Source organism: Hypanus sabinus, chromosome 23 (genome assembly GCF_030144855.1).
Source record: "Hypanus sabinus isolate sHypSab1 chromosome 23, sHypSab1.hap1, whole genome shotgun sequence".
Classification (NCBI taxonomy): domain Eukaryota; kingdom Metazoa; phylum Chordata; class Chondrichthyes; order Myliobatiformes; family Dasyatidae; genus Hypanus; species Hypanus sabinus.
The window spans coordinates 39,582,542-39,609,540 of NC_082728.1; the positions used below are offsets into that span (position 1 = coordinate 39,582,542).

A 26,999-nucleotide genomic window follows, 5' to 3' on the forward strand; every position below is an offset into this window, starting at 1 on the left:
TCTGTGAAAACCTGGATATAAAGGTTAAGAAACAGGTGCAGGAGTAATCTCTGTGCCGTTCAGAAATGTTGTCTCTAGTTGTGGCAGGAATTTGTGTGAGGGAGCTAAGCTGAAGTTGCTGTAAGTGATCTGGTAAAGGACAAGTGTCTCACAAACAGACCTGTCTAATTTACTCTAATTGGTTCCAGAATGATTCTACTGTCATGGTTCAGAATTTGAAACATATAATTTTGGCACAAGTGCAGAGTGAGAAGTTGCAGTCCATTATGCATGTTGCTGATGTGTTCTCCGTTAGCTTCAAGGCAAAAGAAAAAAAAAGTGTGTTGAGTAACAAACAGCAACCCATAAACTCATTCTGCGTCCTCAGACGTATTAGGTCCCATACACATTGAATTGATTGCTTTAGAAAAATCTTAGGTAAATGAGCCCAAGTTCAAAGCTCCAAGTAAATTTTATTATCAAAGTATATAAAACTCTTAAGATTCATTTTCCTGCGGGTATACTCAACAAATCTATAGAATACTAACTACAATGTGATCAATGAAATATCAACCAGGGCGCTGAAAGACCCTGAAAACAAACCGTGAAAATGCAAGTATAAATAAATAGCAATAAGTAACAAGAGCATGAGACAATGAGATAACGAGCCCCTAAAGTGAATCTTTGGTTGTGGGAATGCCTCAGTGAATGAGCAAGTGAGTGTAGTTACCACTTTTAGTTCAAAAGCTGATTGTTGTGGGAACATAAGAAAATTGCCCTACTATTAATACACCCTGTAAAATATTGTGGATATGCACACAATGACATTGTAGCTCCCACAATGGCATTTCATACTTACCATTGGATTCAACCTTTCCATTCAGAGGAATACTTTGATTACATCATCCGTGCTGATAGTTAAACAGTTTAGTTTTGATAGTAACTTATTAGGACATAAGACTGGGAGCAGTCTTTAAGTTTGTCTATTAAGTAATTGAGGAATTCAGACCTCAGGCAGGTCTCAAGTTTAATGTTCTATGTCACAGTAGTAGTAGGGGTAGTATAATTGGCTTTAAGAAGTTTTTTTCATCGGAAAATCAGTGAAGGAACAATTGTATCATGATCATACATTATTAAGGACTGCCAGAGAGATAAATAAGAGAGATGGAAATTTGTAGAAATTGGCAGGAAAACTTTTTACTATAATCACCACAAAAGAAAATCTGCTGACGCTGGACATCCAAGCCGGAGCAGCTCTGCAGATCAGGCTGCATCTATGGAAGCGTTACAATCAATGTTCTCTTTTCCATAGATGCTGCCTAGCCTGCTGAGATCCTCCAAAATTTTGTGTGTTTTACTGTAATCATCTTGATTTACAAAATGGGGCCTCTGCTGAATTGTTAAAGTATAACCAATCAAGGGCTAGACATAGGCTAATTGGAAGATTAACCTGCAATCTGCTTGGTTCAAAACATGAGCTGTAATAAGTGGGACAGTCACAAAAAACAATTAGGCAGGAGGTCACACCACCTCATGTTCAGTGATGCAGTACAGGAAAAAGAAGTTAATATCTGCTGCTCACCAACATTGCTGGTAGATTGCTGAATCAGTATATGGGCAAGAATGTGTAAGTTAAAAAGTTGTAAGTTAAAATGTATAATTTATAAGTTAAAAGGTCAAGTTATAAAGTTCTAATTAAATTTATACAAATTTAAAAAATCAAAAAAATATTAAGTGAATAAGTAATAAATATTGAGAACATGAGTTGTACGTTTCTTGAAATTGAGTCCAAAGATTATGGAATCAGTTCATTGCTGGGGTGAGTGAAGTTATCTCCTCTTGTTCAAAAGCCTGATGGTTGAGAAGTAATAACTTTTCCTGGACCTGTTGGTGTGGTACCTGAAACTCCTGTCCCTCCTTCCTGATTACAGCAGTGAGAAGAGAGCATGATGAGGGTCCTTAAAGATGGACGTTGCTTTCCTGCGACAGCAGTCCTTGTAGATGTACTCAGAGGGTGGGAGAGTTTACCGGTGATGGTCAGGGCTTTATCCGTTACTTCTTGTAGGCTTTTCCATCCAAGTTCATTGGTGTTTCCATACCAGGCTGTGATGCAACCAGTCAGTATACATGCCATCAAACACCTGTAGATGCTTTTTGAAGTGTTAGATGACTTGCCAAATCTTTGCAAACTTCTGAGTGAAGGCACAGCAGTCCTTCACTGTAATAACATTGAAGTAGTGGACCGAGGACAGACCCTCTGAAAGGAATTTAATGTTCTCCAGCCCTGATACCCTGATGAAGATTGGCTCATGGGCCTCTGTTTTCCTCCTCCCCCAGTCAATAATCAGCTCCTGATGTTGCTGACACTGACTGAGAGGTTCTTGTTATGGTACCATTCAGCCAGATTTTCAGTTTCCCTCCTATATGCCGATTCGTCACTACCTTTGATTCAGCCAACAACAGTGGTGTCATCAACAAACATAAAGTATGAATTGGAGCTGTACTTAGCCTCGCATCCATACGTAAGGTACATGGAGGCTTCTGAATTGCAGAGTTACATAATATGTTATTTATTGAAACAGTCTTTCTTCTTGGCAGGTCTTTACTTCCCATGGTCCCACTGTCATCATGCCAACATGGTTCTGCTCACGAGAATGGTTTGACTCCATTGGAAAGTTTGACGAAAGCGGAAAGGTGAGTACACTTAGAATGCAGGATAAAGGGAGATTCAAAGACTTTTTATCCACCTTTCTTGCATTGCCAACATTTTCCACTTAAATTGCTGCACCCAAAGGCTTTCTACATGAATGTGGAACTTCTGAACATGCTGCCAGCTCTCTCTGATATTCTGCACTGCAAGGGCGCATCCCTCATGGAGCACAGTAGAAGAGTGTAAAGTTGAGTCAGTTTCTCAGCACTGGTGAAACTCCTTGAGCAACCTGTGCCAGGTTCGATAAGAAACAATGACGTCATTTCGCCTCAACCACATTGCTCTTGAACCAATCAGCACAACTCTAAAGTTTAGCAACTGGCTGATCACTTTGCATAAAACGGGAGTTCTTTTTTGTTCTAATTGTGTTTTCTCCAATAATAATTGTGCTTAATTCATGATTTAGTTGTAAATATTGCTTATGTGATGCTATGTACCTCTGATGATATTGCAAGTAAGCTTTTCATTGCACATATGCAAACGACAATAATCTCGACAATGACTTTGAGGCATGTTTTAATTAATTTATTGATTTTGAAGTTGTTTTAATAGTCTGAAATATTAATTACTGATATTCTCTCTTAATGATTTTAATACTTTTAAGCCTCAATATTTGGGTCACCATCGTTTCCTCTTCAGAAGCTGAATGACAAGAGGCATTGATGGTTATCAAGAAGCACTGCCAGCATTTCAGCAACAATGCCTTATTTTTCACATGGGAAATGTCCCAAAGGGATTCCCAAGAATAAAAGGGTCTAAAGCACAGTTAAATCTGACCACTGATTGTTCTGAAGAACCACCAATAGATCAGTTTGTCCCTGACTTCTACACCTGCCTGTTGAAATGCAGAAATCAAAGTTAATCTGGAGACCAAGATGCCCACGTATCTGATCTCCTGCTGCATCACTGGACCTGCGACTGATAACAGCTTTAAACCACAAACATACGGAGGGGGAGGGGAAGGGCTCAGTGCATGGCCCAGAGTTGTAGAAATGTAGAATTTTTGATGAGGTTTAATGGCTGAAAGAAGCTAGGGAGAAAGGAGTGTATTTGTATATGAGGGAAACTGTTAAGATTGTAACAAATTTGTATAGCCCAGACTGAAGACTAAAAAAAGATTGTGTGGAGGTGGGGGAAGTTCCAAAGCAGCATGACCTTTGATAATAAGATTCCCCAATTAAAATACTCAAATTTGATAGAAACCATTGAAGGTCTTGTCCACAGTATCTATTTGCTTAATGTTTCAGTGAACGGTTCTGTAGTAGCAGTGAGACTCATTAACGTCATGCTTCAGGAGGATTAAATACAAACATAAATTTTCTTTCAAAGGAATTTTATTTTAATTAAACCCGATCCTGGCTGAGGAGGAGTTACCGGCACTTTGATGTAAACAGGAAAGTGCAGTAATTGATGTGCATGTGGGCAGATTGCATGGGCCAAGAGTGAAGAGTTGCAGACCCTGCTCAAAGTGTCGGGACTGCTGAGATAGATCACATGTCATGAAGGAAAAGAGGGAAGGAAAGCCATCTGTGATGTGCCTTCATTATCATTACAGTCCATGCCTGTTACAGAGTCAATTTGTCTGGATAGCAATTCTTTGTATAGAAATTCATCCCTTTCTGTTAATATCATTTAAGCTTGAGTCTTAAAAGTCTTAAAAGTCTTAAAAGTAAATTATTTCTATGTCTCTTAATTGAGGTAGAAAAGGAAACAAAGGCCCAGAAGAGCCTAGCTTGGCAAGCACTCAGCAACGTCTGCAGATCATAATCGTTCTAAACATTACCCGAGTAACTACAAAGGAAAAAGGAATCTGCTTATTCATCATTTGGTCAATATTTATGAAGGTATTAAGATGGCAGCAAGCAGAGATGCAGGGCTTCTCCAGCACACAATAATGGTGCTAGCCTTAAATTCTTAGATGGCATTTCAAAGTTTATTGTCTGGGATTTCAGTCAGCCAAAGCTCTGTGAATGCAGCTGAACTCTTAGACAAAATTACAAGTAACCCGCTGGCAGCCGAGTTTATAGCGGTGCTCAACAGAATAGGGTTTCTGTGGACAACAGGCCTCGTGCCAGCGACCTGGCCTGAGAGGCTCAGCCGAGATGCCGGGCAGTGTGAGGGGAAGCAAAAACGAGGCAAGAGAGCTGGGGCGCTACCTCAACCAGACACACGGTACCGTCACTTTCCCTGGCCAGTGTCCACTCACTAGATAATAAAGTGGACTCACCAAGAATGAGAATGAACACACAGAAAGAGATGGGAAACTGCTGCATTCTGGTTTTCCCTAAAACATGGTTAAACAACAATATGCCTGACTCGGTGTTTGAACTTGACAGGTTGACCTTGTTCCATTCAGACAGGAATTTGTGTGTGCATTAACAAAGGTTGGTGTACAAACTCATCTGTAGTTGGCAATCACCGTTCTGGGGCAATTGAACATCTTACAATAAAATGCTGGCCACATTATCTGCTCGGGGAGTTTACTGTTGTGTTCATCATCACTGTCTACATCCCACCCGAGCTAAAACACCATGGAACCTACTGGGAGAGCTTTACAGTATCATCAGCTCTCCACAAAACAAACATCCAGATGCTCTCTCATAATTGCAGGAGACTTCAATCATGTTAATCTGCATGACAATTTACCCAAATTCCACCAACATGTCACCATGGTCACTAGGGGAACAAATAGACTGGACCATGTTTCTACAGACAGTCATGGTACTTACAAAGCCACCCCACACCCTCATCTTGACCATCTAACTACATCTCCACAATGTTAATGCCAACACACTGAACACTGCTGAAAATGGAGAAGAGGACCATCACTGTATGGCCTAATGAGGGAATCTCTATGCTTTAGGACTGTTTTGAATGGACTAACTGACAGTCAAGGAGGCTGCCACAAACGGAGAAGACACAGACCTTGAGGAATATGCCTCATCCGTCACCAGCTACATGAGTGAGTGTGTAGATGACGTTGGTGCCTCAAGAACAGTCATCTCACAGTCCAACCAAAATCCTGGCTGAACAAAGAGGTGTGCTTCCAACTAAAAGCCCGGGGCACTTCCTTCAGGTCCAGGAACAGGACAGCCCTCAGCAGCCATAGAAACCTCATCTTAGATATCAAGAGGACAAAGGCTACCTACAGACAAAAAAATTTAGGCCATACACTCACCTGACTTCACCTATCATCTTCAAACAGATGCTGCCAATCCTCACAGGTGAGACAGCATCCATGGACAGAGGAACAGACGCGTTGCTAACATCAGTGATGATTCTGACAATAGAACTGGCATATTGACTCTGGTTAATGTTAACGTGACATACTAACACCCCCATGGGCCCCGGCTGTGCCTGTCTCTACATTATATTCCATTCCTTCCCTGGTAATGCGCCCCAACTCTTTCGGTGCTACATTGACGACTACATTGATGCAGTTTCATGCACCCATGCTGAGCTCATCAATTTCATCAAGTGTGCCTCCAACTTCCATCCTGCCCTTAAATTCACTTGGTCCATTTCTGACACCTCTCTCCCCTTTCACATTCTCTCTGTCTCCTTCTCTGGAGACAAACATGCTACTGACAACTTTTATAAACCTACCAACTCTCGTGGCAATCTTCACTGTATCTGTTTCCACCTTGTCTCCTAAAAAAATGAAATTCCCTTTTCTCAGTTCTTTCATGTCCACTGCATCTGTCCCCAGGCTGAGGCTTTTCTTTCCAGAATACCAGGACTGTCCTCCTTCAAAGAATAGGGTGTCCCTTTCTCCACCATTGGTGTTGTCCTTCCCCACATCTCCTCTTTCTCCTGGTCATCTGCTTTCACCCCATCTTCCCGCCACCTTAGCAGGGATAGAGTTTCTCTTGTCCTCACTAACCACACGTGAGCCTCCACATCCAGCACATCATTCTCCACAACTTCCGCCATCTTCTATGGGACCTTACCGCCAAAAACATCTTTACCTCCCTCCACCCCCCTCCAACTCTCCGCAGGGATCGCACCCTTCGTGATTCCCTCGTCCATTCATCCCTCCCCATTAATCTCCTTCCTGGCACTTATTCCTGCAATCAGAAGAAGTGCAACACTTGCCTATTAACCTCCTTTGTACTCTTTCCCCTCCCCTCATTCTGGCTTCATCCCCCTTCCTTTACAGTCCTGAAGCATGGTCTCAGCCCAAAATATCAACTATGTATTCATTTCCATAGAAGCTGCCTGACCTGCTGTGTTTCTGCAGCATTTTGTGTCTGTTGCTTTGGATTTCCAGCATCTGCAGTATTTCTTGTGTGTATGTTAACTCTGGTTCACTTGCAGCATCAAGAAAAATAAAAACTCTCACAAGACTCGTCACAGCATTTTAAAATGCTGCTATCATTTGGCAACTTTGATAGTGGTTGAACCTAGAAGGATGGGGCTCCACTCTGTGTCAAGGCTACTTGGGGGTGGGCCCAAGCACAAGGTCAGAAAAAAGATTTTGTGCATTGAAAGAGTGCACCCTTGTGCACAGTGTGGTCTGAGCCTGTGCAAACAGTAAGCTCGGTGGACTTGCTGCCCTCCAGAAGATCTCCTACGTTACTAAACATGTTGAAAGCTGACAGATAGACCTGATTCATTCGTATACTGCCTAGTATAATAAACAAAGAAAGCAACCATGTTAATGTTCAGTTGAAATGATTAACGTATTGAGAATTCAAGTCCATCAAAAAGGATAATTAGCATTCTTGGCTATTCTCAGGTGAAATACCGGAACCCACTTCACACTGGATGATCCATCACAATCTTCAGATTTCAATTTACAGGGAACAGTTGCAGGAAACAGATGGAATATTACTATTCTACATGTTGACTGAAGCTTCATACTTAGCAAAACTCCTTTTTAGCCTCAAGCCACAGGTGGACATTTTCCATGTTTTTCATCCTTCTTACTATACCTTGACAACACTTGTCCTTTACACAGCCTGCTGTACTTTCCTCTTCTGGCTTGACCTTCACAGTCTATGGACTTCTTTACATCTCCAAATATCATTTTTCTCTCCACCTCACCTGGAGAATCTCTGAACAACCAAGAATAGACTACTTATCTTTTCCTCTACAAATGTTGCTATTATGAATGGATATATTGTTTCCCTATTATATCCTTTTAAGAACTAACCACATCACTCTGTGACCATTGCTAATACTCCTACTCAACCTGTGTTAAAATCAAGTTTCACCATTCTAGGTCTAGTGCAGTTGTAAGTTTTTCCCCCCAGACTGTGAGACCATCACAGAAGTCTTGCAATTAGGACAGCAAGCTATTTACTGTTTACCTGTACTACATGCATTGTGCTTTATATTTATTAATGGAAATACTTTATTTTGTGTTTTGTGGATGTATCATGATCTGGAGGAACATTGTTTCATTTGGTTGTGTATATGTACAGAAAGATGACAATAACCTTGAACTTCAAGTTTCCCAGTAAACTAGATACTTGCATTGCAAACCCTGATCTGTCATTTATGTATATCTCTAGGGTGTTCCTGAGGATTTGCTGTTCTTCTATGAAAGTCTTCGGAAAGGAGGGGGCGTGTTTCGAGTGGATCATTGTCTTCTTGTCTATCGCTATCACCTGCAGGCTGCCACACATGCCATTTTAGAGTAAGGCTTCACTCTGAAATTTTGACTTTTCAACTTATTTTATACTCCCAATGTTTTTCTTGGTCTTGAATGTTGGTACTTTCATCAGTTCAAACATATGCATTAGCTACCTTAAGAAATCAGAATGCTGCCAAAACGAACTTGAGTGTTGGACTTAAACCGTATCTCCTCAATGAGCTGTTAGGATAATTATCCTATTATGTTCCTTTTGATCTAGTGTCTGAGATAAGTGTTGTGAAGGTGACAGCTTTTCATATTCCTTCTTTTACATATTTAATGTGTGCCAAAAAAACAGCAGTTGACATATTTATTCCTTGAGTGAGGACCCACGTGATCGTTTCATGATGAATAAAAATATTTTTTCTCACTCAGATGGCACATTGGACATTCCCCTTTTCATCCTGGGCAGAGACTTGCATCCAGAATGATTTATTATCACTTCTTGAATCCATGCTGAGATAGTGTGGTGCCCAGCACAAATCTCTGAGCAATTCAGTCTTCATACTGTTAACATACTCTGCTTGTCCTAGGTAGCTTCACCAAATTATTACCCTGTTTTGACAAAATAAAAAAAAAACTTAAATAACTAGAAGAGAGGGAAGAAAATCCCATTTAATCGTACAAGTTTTGTACACTCAGAAAGAATAAGAATTTTGAAGACCTGGGCTTCGAGGATCAAAAGCAGCAGCTGAAAGAATTCCTTGTTTTCCATTACTCAAATTACACAGCATCTGCAAAAAAGTTCAGTCATAAACCAGTGCAAAATAGTGAAAAAGGTATTTGAAAGATCTTATAAAAGTACATAGGTCTCATCAGCACCAAAGGTATTGATCAATGTCATGGATATCAGGTTGTAAGAATTATTAATGTGGTCAAGATCCTCGCTCCTAAGTTTCAAGAGATGATCTGTCACCAATGAGTACATAATATTCACCCAGCTTCACTAGGAATCATATGACACTTCTGCACAGTTTCAGTCTTATGCTGCCAGCACAGAAGAGAAAAATGCAGATGTTAGTGACTAACTTTGATGAAAGCTATCAAAACAGGAAAATGGAAAACCTTATTTCACTTTGAAATGAAACTCAACTGGAATATAATTTTGAAGAAGGTTCACAAGAATTATCTCAATGACTATTCTAGATTAAATGACTGTATAACTTAGATTGTTCATAAGGTTACTAATAACTCAGTCAGTGAGAAAATTTCTATCAGGTTGTAAGTGCTATTACAAAGAAGGCACAGCAGCACCTGTACTTTCTTAGAAGTTTGTGCAGATTTGGAAAGTCATCTAAAACTTTGGCAAACTTCTATAGATGCGTGGCGAAGAGAATATGATGACATCAAGGCCCTTAAACAGAAAAACCCACAAAAGTCATGGATACAGCCCAGTCCATCACAGGTGAATGGACCTTTGAGCATATTTAGATGGAACACTGTCACAAGGACACCCACCATCCAAGCCATACTCTCTTCTCACTGCTGTCATCAGGAAGGAGGTACAGGAGCCTCAGGTCCCATGTCACCAGGTTCAGGAACACTTTATTACCCATCAGCTATCAGGCTTATGAACCAGAGGGCATAACTTCACTCCCCCCAGCATTGAACTGATTCCACAACCTATAAACTGTGTATCTTATGTCCTCAATAATTATTGATTATTATTATGGTTGTCTTTTTTGTATTTTCACAGATTGTTGTCTTTTGCACATGAGTTGTTTGGTTTTCTTTCTTGTATGCAGTTTTTCATTGGTTGAATTATGTTTCTTTGTATTTACCGTGAATGCCCAGAAGAAAATGAATCTCAGGGTTGTATATGGTATCATGTATGTTCTTTGATAATAAACTTACTTTGATATATTTTGCCAGTTAATCTGCTGACTAACCTAGCAAACTCCACATAGACAATACCAGAGGAAAAGACTGCCCCCAAGATGTTGGAGCTTGAGGCAGGAGCCCTACTAACTACAATATCATACTGCCCAAACTGCGTGCTTATTAAAGCTTCGGAGGACAGATTCCCACCCTGCAGATCCTTTGGAAGTGTTGCTAGAGTGTGAAGTTCCAAAGCGTTTGTGAAGAATGATTGGAAGTTCCATTTCTGATAATGCCGTCAAGATAGGACAAACGTAGAAAATGGAACAGAGGTTAAACTTGGGGTCTGTAGCTAGGAAAGGCTATTGTAGATTGAAGGCATGAAGAGAGTGATCATAACAATGATCATAAGACCTTGGCCTTCTGTGATGACACTTGTACAGAACTTGAAAATTTAATTACTGTGCTGTCAATTTCTACTCTACTCTCACTTTCACATGATTTATTTCTGATTCTTCGCTTCCCTTTCTGAATACCATTGTATCCATATCAGCAATATGTTAGTGTCCAATATCCATTCTAAGCCCATAGACTCCCTTAGGTATCTCAACTGCACTTCCTCTTATCCTGCCTCCTGTAAAATCACCACTCTATTCTCCCAGTTCCTCTGCTCCATTGCATCATTTCTGAAGATGTGATTTTCCACATAGTGAAATGCCTTCTTTTCCCTAAGCCATTTTGCTGGAGCCTAAGACGCTGTCTCATCTGCTTCCTGCCACCTCCTGCATTTCCTGGCTTTCTAGCCAGGGCAAGGATGGTGTTCTGACAAAGAATCTCAAACCTGAAACAGTAATTGTTTCTCTTTCTACAGTTGCTGACGGACTCAATGAGTATTTCTATGATTTTCTGTTCTTATTTTAGACTTCCAGCGCTAGAGGGATTTTTAAAATTTTTCTCTCACTCTCACATTCTGTGCACTAACCTCCCACCTGATTGTAAGAGTTAAGAAACGGGAATAGGAGGAGACCATTCAGCCCCTCACACCTACTCCAACATTCAGCAGAATCATGGTTGATCTCCCCTTAACTCCTACTGATTATAAATCTATTCAATCTCTGTCTTAAATAAGCTGAAGTTCTCCAGCCCTACCATTTGCTGTGGCAAGGAACGCCAACAGTAGAAATGCACCCACCCCTTATTAAAACCCATGTCCTCTGGTTCCTCCCATAATAGGAAATATCTCAGCATTATTGCTTTCATTTTCTCATATAAACCACAGGGGGTTAAATCATGACCTATTTGATCATTCCTGATAGAACAACCTTTCTATATCTGGGATCATTTTTGCGAAGCTTCTCTGACCTGCCTGAAATAAAATAATATTTATTTATTGAGGTACAGCACGTAATAGGCCCTTCCAGCCCTTTCAAGCCACGTCACCGAGCAATCTCCCGATTTAGTCTTAGCCTAATCACGAGGCAATTTACAATGACCGGTTCCTCCCACCCAGTATATCTTTGGACTGTGGGAGGAAACCCACGCTGTGACGGGGAGAATGTACAAACTCCTTACAGGCCGTGGCAGTAACTGAACCTTGGTCACCGGTACTGTAAAGTGTGTGCTAGCCTTGGTGGACAGAAGTTGCTCACAGGACTGGAGGTGTGTCTTGGTGAATACAGTATGTTGTACAGTTTAGTTAGTTTTCCCTAACACTTGCCACACTTGTGTACTCACTTTCAATGTTACATGCACAAGGAACCTCCATCCCTGCACCGCATCCTTGCCTACCTGCTTTATCTTCTGTGTTTAAATAATATTCTGTTCTTTTGTCTCTCATTTCAAGTTAAATATTTGCAATTTTTCCAACTCACTTATCAATATCCTGTTGTAAATCCTCTTCACAATTGGCCTTCCCAGTTTTTAAGCTGTCTACATATTTGCCTACTCTGGATTTACTTCCTGCCAATCACTAACCACACCCCTTTTCACATCAGCGGCACAGCAATGGAAACTGAGAGCAGTTTCAAACTCCAGGGAGTGCAGCATCTCATGCAACCTTTCTTTGTCCCAGCAAACGTCTTCTACAGTCAAGAAAGCTTCTACTTTCTGAGGTGGATGAAGAGAGCTGGACTGTGCACGTCCGTCCTCATGATCTTCCACAAATGTGTTCTTCAGAGCACCCTAGCATGCTACATCACTGCGCGGCACGATACTTTTACTGCACTAGACGAAAGGGCCCTGCCACGGGTAGTTAAAGCTACCCAACGCACCAGCATACCCACCATAATGACATATGTGCAGAAAGGTGCTGGGAAAAGACCAAAAATATCATGAAGGACTGTTTCTCCAACTCCCATCAGGGATGAGTCTACACAGCATCCAAGGCCAGGACTACTGGATTCAAAAACTATTACTCCCCAAAGCCGTCAGGCTGATCAACAATTCCACCCATTGACCCACCCACCAGCCCCAACACTACTACATCCACATGTAGTAGTTACCAGTGCCAAGCTGTATGGGTCCTAATGCCCTTCGCTTGGACAACATTGGTGGTGTGGAGAGAGGAGACTTGCAGCTTGAGCAACTACCGGTCTTCCATTTAAAGAAAAACTTGCCCAGGCTTGGGCCCTGGGAACTTTCCAAGGTGCAAATCCATGGTCTATCAAGACTAACGGAGGCCTACACTCATCTACATCAACCACTCCTCTCCACAGTCTCTCAGTGTCTTCATCTTCCCCTTTTACAGTTACTTGTACATTGTGTTTTATATATTTATATTTACATTTATTGTGTTTTTTTATCCATACGGCATTTTTTCAATACTGCATCAGATCTGGAGAAACAATTATTCCATTCTCCTTTACAGTCATGTACTGAAAAATGGCAATAAACCCAATCTTGAATCTGGATATTGCAAAAGCAATTTTTGGTGACGGTCTTTGGTACCCAGCTGATTATAGATTGCCCTGCGGAAAGTGAACCCCTTATTCCTGCTCTCTGATTCTATGCCAGTACGTACTGCTATACCATGGACTGATACCTTGTGATCTGAACCTCTGTCAGACACTTTGTCAATAGCATTTTATAAGGCTGGTTCTCCACTATCCTCTCCAGTCAAGACTTCCTCAGAAAAGCTCTAATAAATTTGTCAGACACAATTTCCTTCGCGGAACTGTGCTGACTTTGCTTGATTTTGTTTTGATTTTCCAAATGCTCTGCTGTTACTTTTTCAGTAATTGAATATAACATTTTTTGAACTCTGAATGTTTGTCTAAGTAGCTTATAGTTCCTTCTTGCCACCCTTCCTTTTACAATAGGTTTATCACAGAAGAATTTTCTAATTTTCTGGCACTTCTCTAGAGCATAAGACTATATGGCTTTACATAATTTTTTCACAATTGTACTTAACGCATCTCTTAACAGTTCTTCTCCAACACCTTATTGTTCCTGTCCTTCCCTCTCAACAGTCAAATTTCCCTAAATAACAAGTTAGTATTTTTGAATCCTTGGCAATCATGTTTCCATAATGGCTGCAGTATCATATCCCATTCGTACACCTTTGTTTATGCCATTAGTTCACCAGTGAGTGTTTCGTACATTAAGATTCAGAGCCATTAGGGCTTGTCTTTGTAGCAACACACACAAAATGCTGGTGGAACACACCAGGCCAGGCAGCATCTACAGGACTGGTGATGGGTCTCAGGCCAAAACGTCAACTGTTCTTCTCCCTATAGTTGCTTGAATTTCCAGCAGCTGCAGATTTCCTCGTGTTTGAGGCTTGTCTTTGTGTCATGTTTAAGTATTTTACATTTTCTTTGTACATTGTATATTGGCCTTGATTTCCCTGTTTTCTGCTTTTAAATTCTGGTCTTTTTTTCTCATCTCTATCTTTGCTTCTTTCACCCCAGGATGCTCCTATCACCCTCCACATTAAACTATGACATTATGTGTCACCATCAAAAAGAATACACCGTCAAACCTATCTCTATCCCTTCCATTCGACTGTTCAAAAGGGCCATTAGTGACACACACAAATGCTGGAGATCAGGCAGCCATCTATGGAAAGCCGACATTTCAGGCCAAGACCCTTCAGGGCAGCTTGGCAGCTCCTTTGTTCCACCTCCACATCCTCAGAGTACACCGCTGGAGTTGCAACACATGTTCCCACTATCCAAGGACTCAAACAGTTCTATCAAATGAAGCATTCAAGTGGGTTGCGTCCAGTAATTACAGTGTGGTCTCCACTACACTGAAGAAATAAGTCTCAGTCTGAGTGTTTGTGGAGCATCTCCACTGTAACTCTCCTTTCTTCTCCCATACTGAACATCTGCCTCTGGCATCTTGCATTATTCCAGTGAGGCCTTTAGCCAGCTTGAGGAGCAACAGCTCATCTTTCATCTGGGTACTCTGTAACCTTCTGAACTCAATACTGAAATCAGTGGTTTCCAGTAATTTGCTTCTTGTGTTTACCTTAGAATTGGTAATTTCTGCTGTGAGTTATCCATTTCTGATGATAACCGTCCACAAACTTTGCTTGATCTGTCACACATGACCAGCATTCTGCTTTGGTTCCAGGTTTCACCTTGTTTCACAGCTTTCACATGCCCCTTTGTTTCTTCTCTTTGACTTCCTTCATAGAGCTACCAACCAGGTGACTATGTAAACTGAAGGATAACTTGGACAAGCCCCTCCCATTTTCTCGATAAATCAAACTGAACTTGTTTTCTCAATTTCTGTGGAAGATTCTTCAATGGCATTTCATCTCACCAGTGAATGAACTGTCATCTGCACTATCCAATCTCCTCATTGTCATTTCCATGCAAATATATCCCTCTTCTAGCCTATCAGTTCAGAAAGTGTACTGCATTACCATCTCATGAACATAGTAATGTGACACTGCCGTATGTGATTTTGAAAGCAAAAGTATGTTGACTGATACTTCCCTTTTTGAATTTTTACTTTCTTTTGAAAACACAATTGTGTTCAACAGATTTTAATGTCTAAAAGGGAACTTGGAAAAAATATCTAGTTTTATTTTAGATTTCAGGGACAAGTTTGAATATAGTTATTAATTCCCTTTTTAAATTTTGCATTTCTAATGGTTTACTCAAATGAGGCCACGGAGCAATTTGATTTATTCTCTGCCTGGGGTAGCAAAACAAGAATGGTTTGAAATTTGCAATGCAACTGTAGTTTAATAACTAACATCAGCCTCCCAGATGGTGGCCAAAGGGAAAACAAACGGTCAGAAAGCAATAACTGCTTTAAAGTATTTAGTGTTTATGCCTTGGAAATAAATCACTTTTTCCTCCTGTCCTTGAGATGCATGACCTTATTGTTGGTGACAAGTTTCTTAAAATTTTAAGATGTGCTTAAAGTTCTACTACTGCACCTATGACAGATTTATTAATTTCTCCCTATAACCAATCAACTGTAAAGGACATTCTTATTGGAGCATGAAGTTTTAGGAGTAGTATGGAGACTTTATGGATATGAGACCTTTTCTCATGGAAATGAGAATGTCAAAGTAGAAGTGGATAAAAATCAAAAAGGAAAACTGCAGATGCCGAAAATCTGAAATAAAAACATAACTCAAAGGTCAAGCGGCATCTGTGGAACAATAAAGAATCAAAGTTTCAGGTCTAGATCCCTTCATTGGGACTGATAAATAGAGTGGTATAAGTTGGAGCAGAATCTGACCACGCTATTGTGAGTGTACAGGGCGTAGAGTAAGGGACTGAGAACGCAATCTTGTGGAGCACCAGATGCTGCCTATCCTGACTGATTGCAGTCGGTTGGTCACAAAGTCAAAGGTCCAGTTGCTGAGACTGCAGATGTTGGAATCTGTAGCAACAAACAGACTGCTGGGAGAAGTCAAAGGGTCGAGCTACATCAGTGGGACATTTAAAACAATTCAACAGATTGTTTGTTGGATACATTATAAATGATCCCGTTTTCCAAATCATTCCTCTTGATTCCGAACTGGGACTCTAACAACCCCCTTGTGGCATCCTCTCAACATGAAAATGACCTGTTTGGTGTACATTATCTATTTACACCAAAACAATACCTGTAATACCTTCTTTTTTTTCCCTAAACTTTGTTTAATAATCTCTCATGTGGCACCTTATTGACGGCTTTCAAATACACCTGCGACCTGGTTCACCCTTATCTGCCGGTTACATCCTTTAGGCATCAAGTTGGAATCACCACATGTTCAATACAGAGGAAAAATCAGAACTAGTTTATATATAAGTACTATATAACCAAGTTATATCTGATTGTTTTTTTATCTGGTTTGTGGATTGTTTAATTAGTCTGGCCAATTAGGAATCTGTTGTTTTGGGAAGAAGATATGTTATAAGGTGGATCTGTCAGGTGACCAACTGCAAGAGGTTGTGACCAGGGGCTGGAGGCAGGTAGATATCTTATATCCAGTTATAGCCATGGCTATTTCAGTAGGTAGCATCATTTTAAGACATTTTTGAAAAATCTATTGATTCTGTAAATCATTGAATCCCAGATTGCAGACTCAGATTTCAAGTGTAGTTCTGCTTTAAGAATACAGAAGTGAGGTTAGCATGCTGGTTTGCTGATACGATTGAAACGCCAGGCCTTAAACCCCCCCCCCCCTCCCCACCACCACCACCAACTCATGACTGTCCTGCAGTTGAATGCATTCTCTGGAACATAAAACTGAAGATCTCAGAGCAAGATTGCTGTACCAGAGGGACATCAGCAACTGCTTTGTACTTTGTTTCATGGAAACGTGGCTATCCTCAACCATTTCAAATGCAGCATTGAAGCCTGATGGCTTCATCATTCTCCACAAAGACAGGACAGCTCAGTCTTTTAAAGCTAAAGATGGAATATGCTTAACTCATCATGGTTCACAGAGAGTTCTGTCTCAGTGCTGCTCACCCAACCTGTTCAAGTGTTGCCTGTTGTATCTACCGAGGGGTTTTCTGCCATCATCCTGGTAGCAGTGTACATTCGACAACAGGCCATTGACAGGCAAGCACTGGAGGAGCGGAACACCATAATCAACAGGCATGAAACAGAGTTTCCTGATGCATTCCCTGTCATTGCAGGGGTTTGCAACCAGGCCAGATTGGACAAGTCTCTGAACGGCTACCACCCTGTGGAACCAGAGGAGCCATCACACTTGATCATTGTCATACCACCATGAAGAACGCTTCCATGCCATCCCGTGCCCACACTTTGGAAAGTCAAATCATTGGGCTGTACTTCTACTCCTAATGTATTGACAGAGACTAAAGACTGCAGCGCCAGTGGTGAAGACCAAGAATGGATGCTCACGGGAGATGAAGGAGCACTTACAGCACTGGTCTGAGTCAGAGGACTAGACAATATTCAAAGACTCATCTTTGAATCTAAATGAATACGGCACAGTTGTCACCGACTTCATCAAGGCCCGTGTGGATGAGTGTGTGCTTTCAAGAACCAATAAATTAGGTACTTTCAGATTCAAATTCTGGGCTCCTGTTTTGAATTTAACATACCCAGACCAAAAGCCATGAATGAACCAGGGTATTCATAGTTTGCTGAGGGCTAGATCTGTGGTATTCAAGACTGGTGATCCAGAACTATACAAGAAGTCTAGGAATGTCCCACAGGAGGCTATTTTAAGAGCAATTAAATAATTCTGATTGAGGTTAGAGACGGAATCGGATGCATGTCAGCTCTGGCAGGGGTTACAGGCCATTACTTCCTACAAAGCAAAACCTAACATGGTGAATGGCTGTCATCCATCATTAAGAACTCCCATCACCCAGGAGGTACATTCTTCTCATTGTTACTACCAAGGGGGAGATACAGGAGCCTGAAGACACACATTCTATGTTTCAGGAACAGCTTCATCCCCTCTGCCATCAGATTTCTGAATGGACAATGAATCTATGAACACTACCTCACTATTTTTCCCTCTCTTTTTGCACTACTTACTTAATTTATTTTTAATATATACTTCGATTTGTAATTTATAGTTCTTTTATTATTGTGTTGCAATGTACTGCTGCTACAAAACACCAAATTTCACAACATGTGTCAGTGATATTAAATCTGATTCTGATTCTGATGCACTCTTCAAAATTTATTCCAAGTCGCATCGAGGCATAAAGTATACTGTATTCAAATCCACTGTTGATCCACATTATAAATAAGTTCAGCCCTTCATCCCTATTTTAAAAATTTTTAAATTTTATATGCCTAATTACAGCAAAGCACTTTTGCTAATTTCAGTCAATAGTGTGTAATAGATATCTTGCGTCTTAGAGTGGAACCAATAAATTAGGTACATTATGATTCAAATTCTGGAGTCCTGTTTTAAATTTAACCACAGCTGTAGTTTTATCATTTGGTGGGCACATACCCCACATGGAATGATTATGTCTCTGCTGTATGTGGTTGCCAAGTTATACAAGCACAACGGGAGGTTTATTAATATCAGAAAGTCCCGGTGAGCTGTTGTTATAAAGTAAGCTTCTGTGTGAGCTCCCAGGACCAACTCAGAGTTCAGCTACTTAACAATATTGCTTTTGTAACTGAAAAATAAAAGCAGTCTGTTTCCTTAGTGACTGTACTCCAGTGAGATTTAATGCCTATGAGCACAACCTTTGCCCCATTTCTCTACCTTCATTGTCTGTGTGCAGTTTCACCCTGCTTTCCACAGAAGAGGGACTTCCCTACATGAGTACAGACACAGACTTTAGAACAGTTGTTAAGTTAACACTTACTTCCCTCTGTAGAAGAAAACTGAGAAGAGACTGCTGGGGAGGATTTCAACTTCAATTGGGAATGCTAAATCCATTATTTTTGCCTGGAACTAACTATAACTACCTCTTAAGATTTGGTGTATTGATGCTGAGGATTTGAATATACAACCATGGTACATCTATTTGATGAAATTCTTGCACAAGTCTTGCACATTGCCTGATTTCTTTTGCCGTGGTGGTTTGCACTTTACGCCTCTTCCAGTGCTAAAAGTAAGAAAGGCAAATTGGTTTAAATGCTGGCCATGGCAAATTTTATTTCCATTATAAGCAACATGGAGGAACTCAGTAAGTCAGGCAGTATCTATGAACGGAGTGAATGGTCGACACTTCAGGCCAAGACCTTTCATCATGAGTCCTGACTAAGAGCTCAAGCTTTCCAGCATCTGCACAATCTCTTGTTGTTTTTGGTTCCATAATTATTTGTACTTCAGATTTGAATACACATTATTCAAATGTGAATGATGGTGCAACTTCCTTGACAAAAACTTTGATGAGTGTATTTGCCAAACCCAACTAGAGGTTTAATAACACATACCTCCATCTGTCACATCTCTTCTGCCACTAGACACCAAACAAATCCACTTTATAGCATAATATCTTCTCAAACCAGCTAGAAAGCTGACAGGTTCAACTGTAGATATGCTACACTTGGCCCCCTCTTCAAAATTGTTTTTAGAGCATGTCAATATTTGAAAATCTGCTTTAAGTTCATTTAGGAAATAGTCCATGATCTGTGTTTGCTGTCTTGAAGCAAATCATGGTGGATAAATCCCCAGCGCCTGACAAGTTGTTCTCTTGGACCCTATGGGAGGCAAGTGAAGAGATAGCCGGGGTCCTGGCAGAGGTATTTACATCATCCTTAGCGACAGGTGAGGTGCTGGAGGATTGGAGTATAGCTAATGTTATACCACTGTTTCAGAAAGGCTCTGAAAATAGACCAGGAAATTATAGGCCAGAGCCTGACATCAATAAAAGTATTTGTATGGACATGGACTGATTAAGGATAGTCAGCATGGTTTCATGCATGGGAGGTTGTGTCTAATGGATTTTACAGAATTTTTCGGGAAGTTACCAGGAAAGCTGATGAAGGGAAAGCAGTGGATGTTGTCTACATAGACTTTAGCAAGGCTTTTGACATAGTCCCATATGGGAGATTGGTCAAGAAGGTTCAATCGCTTAGCATTCAAGATGAGGTAATAGATTAGAATTGACTTTGTGTGAGAAGCCGAAGAGTGGTAGTAGGTGGTTGTCTTTCTGACTGAAGGCTTGTGACTGGTAGTGTGCCACTGGGTCCATTGTTGTCTGTCATATCAACAAACTGAATGATAATGTTAACTGGATGAACAAATTTGTGGATGACGTCAAGATTGCGGGTGTAGTGGACAGCGAGGGAGGACTATCATGGCTTACAGCGGGATCTGGACCAGCTAGAAAAATGGGCTAAAAAATGGCAGATAGAATTTAATACAGACAAATGCAAAGTGCTGCACTTCGGTAGGGCCAACTAGGGTAAATCTTATACAGTGAATGGCATGGCGCTGAGGATCTTATAGTGCATTTATTATCAGGGAAATGTATACAGTATACATCCTGAACTTCTTGTTCTTCACAGACATCCATGATATCCTGATGATTCAGTGTCAGTAAAACCATTAGAACCCTAAAGCCCCCCCCACACACACAAGCAGCAACAGAACAACTGCCCTCCCCCTCCCCACTTACTTCAGCAAAAAAACAGCATCAGCACCCTCCACCCACCAAGCAAGCAATAGCAAAGCCCCCAAGAAAGACCATGACGTGCAGTACAACAAAAACTAATCATTCACCCGCCAATTCCACATAACACCACCAGAGAACAGACAACAAGCTCTCCCCCACCAACGAGAGAGAGAGAGAGAGAATGACTTGCCGAGTACAGGGCCTTCGATAGCTGATCCGCTGCTCCTGATGTTCCGTTTTCCCTCACGATGCTTTAGTGAGCGGCACTGGCATAGAGCGCCACAAAACCACAGAATCCCGAAGGCGCCCTTGTCTTCTAGGCCGTATCCTTGAGATTTCAAAAAGCAAATGGTTGTGTGCCCTGGGGAGCGGGACCCACCACTGCAAAGAGCTGAAGTCTGAGTCTAACTCCAGGTAAGGGTTTTCAACAGAACCCCATCCACACTGAAAAGGAAAAAGAGAGACAGCAGAGGTAGAAATTAAGCTGTTTCCAAGGATCAATTCAAAGGAGTTGCCATTGAGCATCATTGTAACTCTGCCTCCTCCTGTGTTGGTTTTAGGGAAGGGGATCTGTGAATATAGGTCCTTAATTAATTGAAAACAGCGTCATAGGTTATAAAGAAAGCTTTTGGCACATTGGCCTTCACAAATCAAGTATTGAGTACGGAAGATGAGATGTTACGTTGAAGTTGTATAAGACATTGGTGAGGCCTAATTTAGACTATTGTTTGCAGTTTTGGAAAGGTGTAAATAAGTTTGAAAGAGCACAGGGAAAATTTACAAGGATGTTGCTGGGTCTGGAGGAACTGAGTTATGTGGAAAGTTTGAACAGGTTAGGAGTTTATACCTTGGAACGTAGAAGATTGAGAGGAGATTGATAAAGGTATACAAAATTATGAGGGGTATAGATAGAGTAAATGCAAGCAAGCTTTTTCCACTGATGTTGGGTGGGACTACAACTGGAATTCATGGGTTAAGGGTGAAAGGTGAAAAGTTGAAGGGGAACATGAGGGGAAACTTCTTCACTCAGAAGGTCGTGAAAGTGTGGAACGAGCTGCCAGCGCAAGTGGTGCACGTGAGCTCGATTTCATTATTTAAGAGAAGTTTTGGATAGGGACATGGATGGTAGGGGTATGGAGACCTATGGTCCTGGTGCAGGTAAATTGGAGTAGGAAGTTTAAATGGCCTGGCACAGTTCTGTGCTGTACTCTATCTGCTCAACCTAGACCAGCAGGCATTAATAAATTATGCAATTAAATAAATTTCTGCAGTCCCTCCAGTGTTATACTGATAGATTGTCACATGATTGAATGTGTCATCTTTCAGATCAAATGTTGAATTGAGGGGCCAGTTGCTTTCCTATTTGGATGTTAAAGATCCAATTGAACTATTTTGAAAAGGAGGCAGCAGGTTGCCCTGTGATTCCTGTCCAATATATATCCAGTACTCAACACCATAAGATCAGTAATATATTATTCTATATGGTTCCTTGGTGTGTGCAGATTGTCAATCACATTTTTGTGCCTAATCCTTATAACTACCCCTTTGGCTATAAAAGATAGTCCTTATTTTAAGGTGGGCCTTGTACTTTTCCCAAAGCATTAAATCTGAGGCCATATTATTGTGAGAATATCTCAGCCAATGAATAAAACATTGCCAAACATAACTAGTCATTTGACCAAGGATATTTTGAGTTGAAATAAAAACAATGAACAGATAGGTGCAAAGAACCAGAAAAGTATGTCGGCATTCCCCACCCATTGTCTGATAATCTATCATAGCCGATCTTGGGAACTGGTAAATGTAACTGGTGGGAGTTCAGAAATACCTCCTGAACTCCTGATTATATTGTCCTATAAAAGTTTGTTGATGGTGAAATGTTTATCTCATGATGTCTCAAATTGTTAGTGTAAAACCACAATCTTGTTGTCCATGGACGCTTGCAAATTTTACGATGTCCTTTTAAATACTAGCACTTTAGTTGCAATTAAAACCTTTGGCATACTTGGGATATGTTTATTGTACATCACAAACGACTCTCTGTTCTAGTTAAAATATAAAACATTTAGTAGATATATTTTATTTTTGCTCTTGACTGAATTATTAAGTCTTGAAATCTGTGCACTTATACTTCTAGGAGAAGCATTTCAGCGAGACTGTAGATAAAAACGTCAAACCGCCAGTTAATGGTCAAAAAAAGATTCCAATAAACCACCCTTATGTCATGATCTGTGTAATTCAAAGAACATCCTTTCTTGTTAAATGACAGGGACATATTTGCTAATGACATGAAATTCCAATGCAACAATGTTATTTTAAACCTAATTTGGAAAGAAGTTTGAAATTAGCCATTCATGAGTGAAGTCATTGCTTTATGACTAAAAGATGCCCAGATGATGAGGTAACTATATCAACTTCTTAAGCAAGCCTAATGGCACTTTAAAGCCATCAGCAAATTAGCTTTGACAAACCCAAAACTGGCATTGGAATCAAGAGCATAATTTACTTGCAGATCTTCATTGCGATATATGGGCAGTGCCAATTTAACACTGCCTGCTCGGTGTAGCAATTTCCACATGTAATTACTCAAATTAAAGATTAAAGATGTATCTCTGCATCCCACCTCAGACCCTGCTCACTTCTGTGGTCCAAAACCCACTGTATGACTTCTATCAATTTTCTGGATTGGGACTCAAGGCTGGAACTTTCTGAATCAGTGATGATTTTCAAGCTATGTGTCCTATCCTGATTGCTTTCTTCTTATCTTCAGAATAAGAGTCAGAATCAGGTTTATTGTCACTAATACTGGGCGTGAAATTTTGAGGCAGCAGGACAGTGCAGGCATAACAAATTACTATGAGTTACAATAAGAAATAATTTAATAGTGGAAAGGAGGAATAGCAGGCTAGTGCTCAGTTCATGGACCATTCTGAAATCTGATGGCCAGAAAGGAAGAAAATGTTCCTAAAATGTTGATGATGGGTTTTCAGGCTCCTGTATTTCCTCCCTGGGTAGTAATGAGAAGAGGATATGTTCTGAGTGGTGAGGGTCCTTAATGATGCCTTCCAGAGGCCCTGCACTCTGAAGATGTCCTCAGTGGTGTGGAGACTTGTGCAGATGATGGAGCTGGCTGAGTCTACAATGCTCTGAAGCCTCTTACCGTCCTGTGCATTAGTGCCTCCATACCAGATGCATCATGTCTGTAGAAATTTTCTAGAGTTTTAGGAGACATACCAAATCTATCCAAACTCCTGTCTTCATCATGATTGCATCAATGCGACGGGCCCAGGTCATATCCTCTGAGATGTTGACATCCATGAACTTGAATCTGCTCACTCTTTCCACCACTGAGGGGAGGTGGCTGTTCTCCTGACTTCCCTTTCCGGAAGTCCACCATCAGTTCCTTGGCCTTGCTGACGAGTGCAAGGTTATTGTTGCAACACCATGTATGCCTCCTCGTTGCTATCTGAGATTCTTCCAACAACAAAGAGGTGTCATCAGCAAATCTGTACATGATGCTTGAGCTATGTCTTGTCATGAGTGGAGATAGAGTAGAGCAGTGGGCTTGGTATGCATCCTTGATCTGTGCCTGTGTTAATAGTCGGTGAGGTGGAGATTGTATCAGCAATCCATAGTTCCTGTGGTTTCCCAGTGAGGAAGTCAAGAATCGGATTTCAGAGGCTGTACAGAGGCCCGGGTTTTGAAGCTTGTTTATTAGTACTGAGGGGAGGATGGTGTTGAATGCTGAGCTGTGACTGATACACAGGAACCTTACACACGAGCTTCTGTTTTCCAGGTGGTCCAAAGCCCAGTGGAGAGCCAGTGAGTTTGTATCCATTGTAGACCTGTTGTGGCACTAGGCAAATTGCAGCGGCAACAAGCCCTTGCTCAGATTGGAGTTAATTCTAGCCATGACCGACCTCTCAAAAGCACTTCATCACAATAGTGCTACTGCGTGATGGTCTTCAAGCTGCTCACCTTTCTCTCCCTGGGCACCAGTATGATTGATGTGATTCAAGATGGCGCTATAGAATGTGGGCAACAGCTTACAGGTGGTTTTCAAAGTAAGAAATTTCTACTAACTGCTCCATTAATAACACTTTTCACATGGAGAATTGTGGTAAGCGATCACCGCAAACAATGAAGAGGCGAGTGAAGGCTAGGCTGGTCCAAGAGTCAAGGTGTGCGGTGCGGGAGTGAGACCGAGGCATATTGCAGGAGAAGTTGGAAATTCAGAGGCAAAGTTGAAGCGAAGAATCGGTGTTTCAGATCCCATCCACCCGAATCGGGAGCGAGGTTTGATCCAGCTAAGCACTGTGCCAATTTGGAAAGGTTGAGTACAGGCCAGAACTGGCCCAGAGCGTATCACTGTGGCGGGGCCTGGGTCCGAGTGCAGGGGACGACCCAGTGTTGGATAATTTAAACGCTGGGCCAAATGAACTAAAAAGGCAGGGTGTCAGGACCAGAGGCGAAGGTGGACCCGGTCCTGCTCCACGATGCTTTACTCCGCTGTCCTTGGCACTGAGGCTGTGACACTGCTCCAGCTGCTACACACTTTGTGTCTGCGAGCTTTGTGGTGATTTGTCCCACTATATGATAAACTGAGACCGAGGCCATAGGCCTACTCCAACTGTGGCTGAAGACTGAAGGAATATGGTGTGTGTGTCTCTCTCTCTCTCTTCTTTTCTGTCATCTGGTCTCCTAACAGCACCCAAATGACAGCACTGCCAAACTCAGCTTTCTAAACTCCCTTAATGTCATAAAATTCTTTCAAGATTATTGTGGACTGTGGGGAAGCTGCTGCTAGTCTGTGCAGTATGTAAAAGATCACTGTTTTTAACTATAAAATTTGGAAACTGCAAACACCTTGACTAAATTTAGTGTCCAATTTCAGGACTGACCTCTTGACTGATATATTTTCAACAGTGTTTACTTAACTTACTTTTACAAACTTTATAGGTGGTCTAAATCACTGAGTCTTAGTTACTGATTCACCAAATATCATGTTTTGATATGATACTGCAAAATGTGCCACTTATTCATGCATCTTGGTTTAACATCCCTAAGGGGATATTCTATTACTTTGAAAATTAAACGTATTCTGACAGTGAAGATGTTAGTAGTGGCTGAATTCTTTTTCTTTCAGCACTTGCATAATGCAAATAATAGGCGACATGTTAAGGTAGCAGGTAGCACAATGTTTTACAGTACAGGTGACCTGTGTTCAATTCCCATCACTGCCTGTAAGGAGTTTTTACGTTTTCCTCATGACTGCGTTGATTTTCTCTAGGTGCTCCGGTTTTCACCCACAGTCCAAAAATGTACCAGTCGGTTTGTTAATTGGTCATTGTAAATTGTCTCGTGACGAGGATAGGATTAAATCAGGGGATTGCTGGGTGGCATGGTTCAAAGCGCCAGAAGGACCAATTCCTCCCTGTATCTCAATAAAAAGATGGATAGATGCCGCAGTTCTACAAGGAAATTTCTCAACCAACATTTCAGAACTTCCCTGAACATTTCACATCATGAAATTCTTTTGGGAATGCCAGCACAAAGACTTTATTTGAATCTCACCCCACCCCGACCCACCAGTTTTAGTGTAAACCTCTTAGCGTAAACAGTCAACAATAGCTGCATGGCTAAACTAGAAAATGGTTAGACTTAATAAGAGTCAAGACCCATGCCAGAACAGTACAATTTTCAATTTCCATTAAATACTGTGCCTATTCTTCAGTGCAGTAATTAAATAGGGATAATGTTGCTTCAAAGGTTTTATAATGCTTATGAAGAAGAATTTCTAAATGCTTCCTGGCTTTGTTGTTCAGAAAATCTACTGAAACTGGAATACTGGGGAAGAAGTAATCTTTTGAGGATTTAATTCAGATGTTCTTTGCATGAGATGATTTTTTTTTTCAAATTGACTAGTTTTCAGTGAAGCAGCCGTATCATTGTTTTCTTCAAGTGTACAGCTTGCTTTCTCCATCTTCAGCCAAGTCCAATCATCAACTTACATTGATGTGGTCATTTTAACACATTTACACATTCCAAGAAACAATTAAGCAAATAAAATCTGAAATCAAGATGCAAAAGGAGATACCGTATTTGGGCAGCTTGCAGGTTTTGAAGTTTTCAAAGTTCAATGTAAATTTTATTATCAAAGTACATATATGTTTACCATATACAACCCTGAGATTCATTTTCCTGCTGGTAAATCTATAGAATAGTAACTAGAACAGGATCAATGAGAGATCAGAGTGCAGAAGACAAATTGGGCAAATATAAACATTAATAAATAGCAATAAATAATGAGAATAATGAGATAAGAGTTATTAAAATTGAG

General features: G+C 40.9%; 1 protein-coding gene across 17 annotated transcripts in view; it reads left to right on the plus strand.

Annotated features, from left to right (window-relative positions):
• The window catches only part of b3gntl1 (UDP-GlcNAc:betaGal beta-1,3-N-acetylglucosaminyltransferase-like 1), a 342,821-nt gene that overhangs the window by 199,498 nt on the left and 116,324 nt on the right, over positions 1–26,999 (plus strand). For all 17 annotated transcript variants that reach the window (XR_009507656.1, XR_009507657.1, XR_009507659.1 and 14 more), the window contains 2 exons: positions 2,578–2,673; positions 8,206–8,330. Coding sequence is in view for 5 of the 17 variants with exons in the window: in XM_059948769.1 (XP_059804752.1) it covers positions 2,578–2,673; positions 8,206–8,330 (221 nt within the window). In the remaining 12 variants the exon portion in view is untranslated. The remainder of the gene's footprint in view (positions 1–2,577; positions 2,674–8,205; positions 8,331–26,999) is intronic.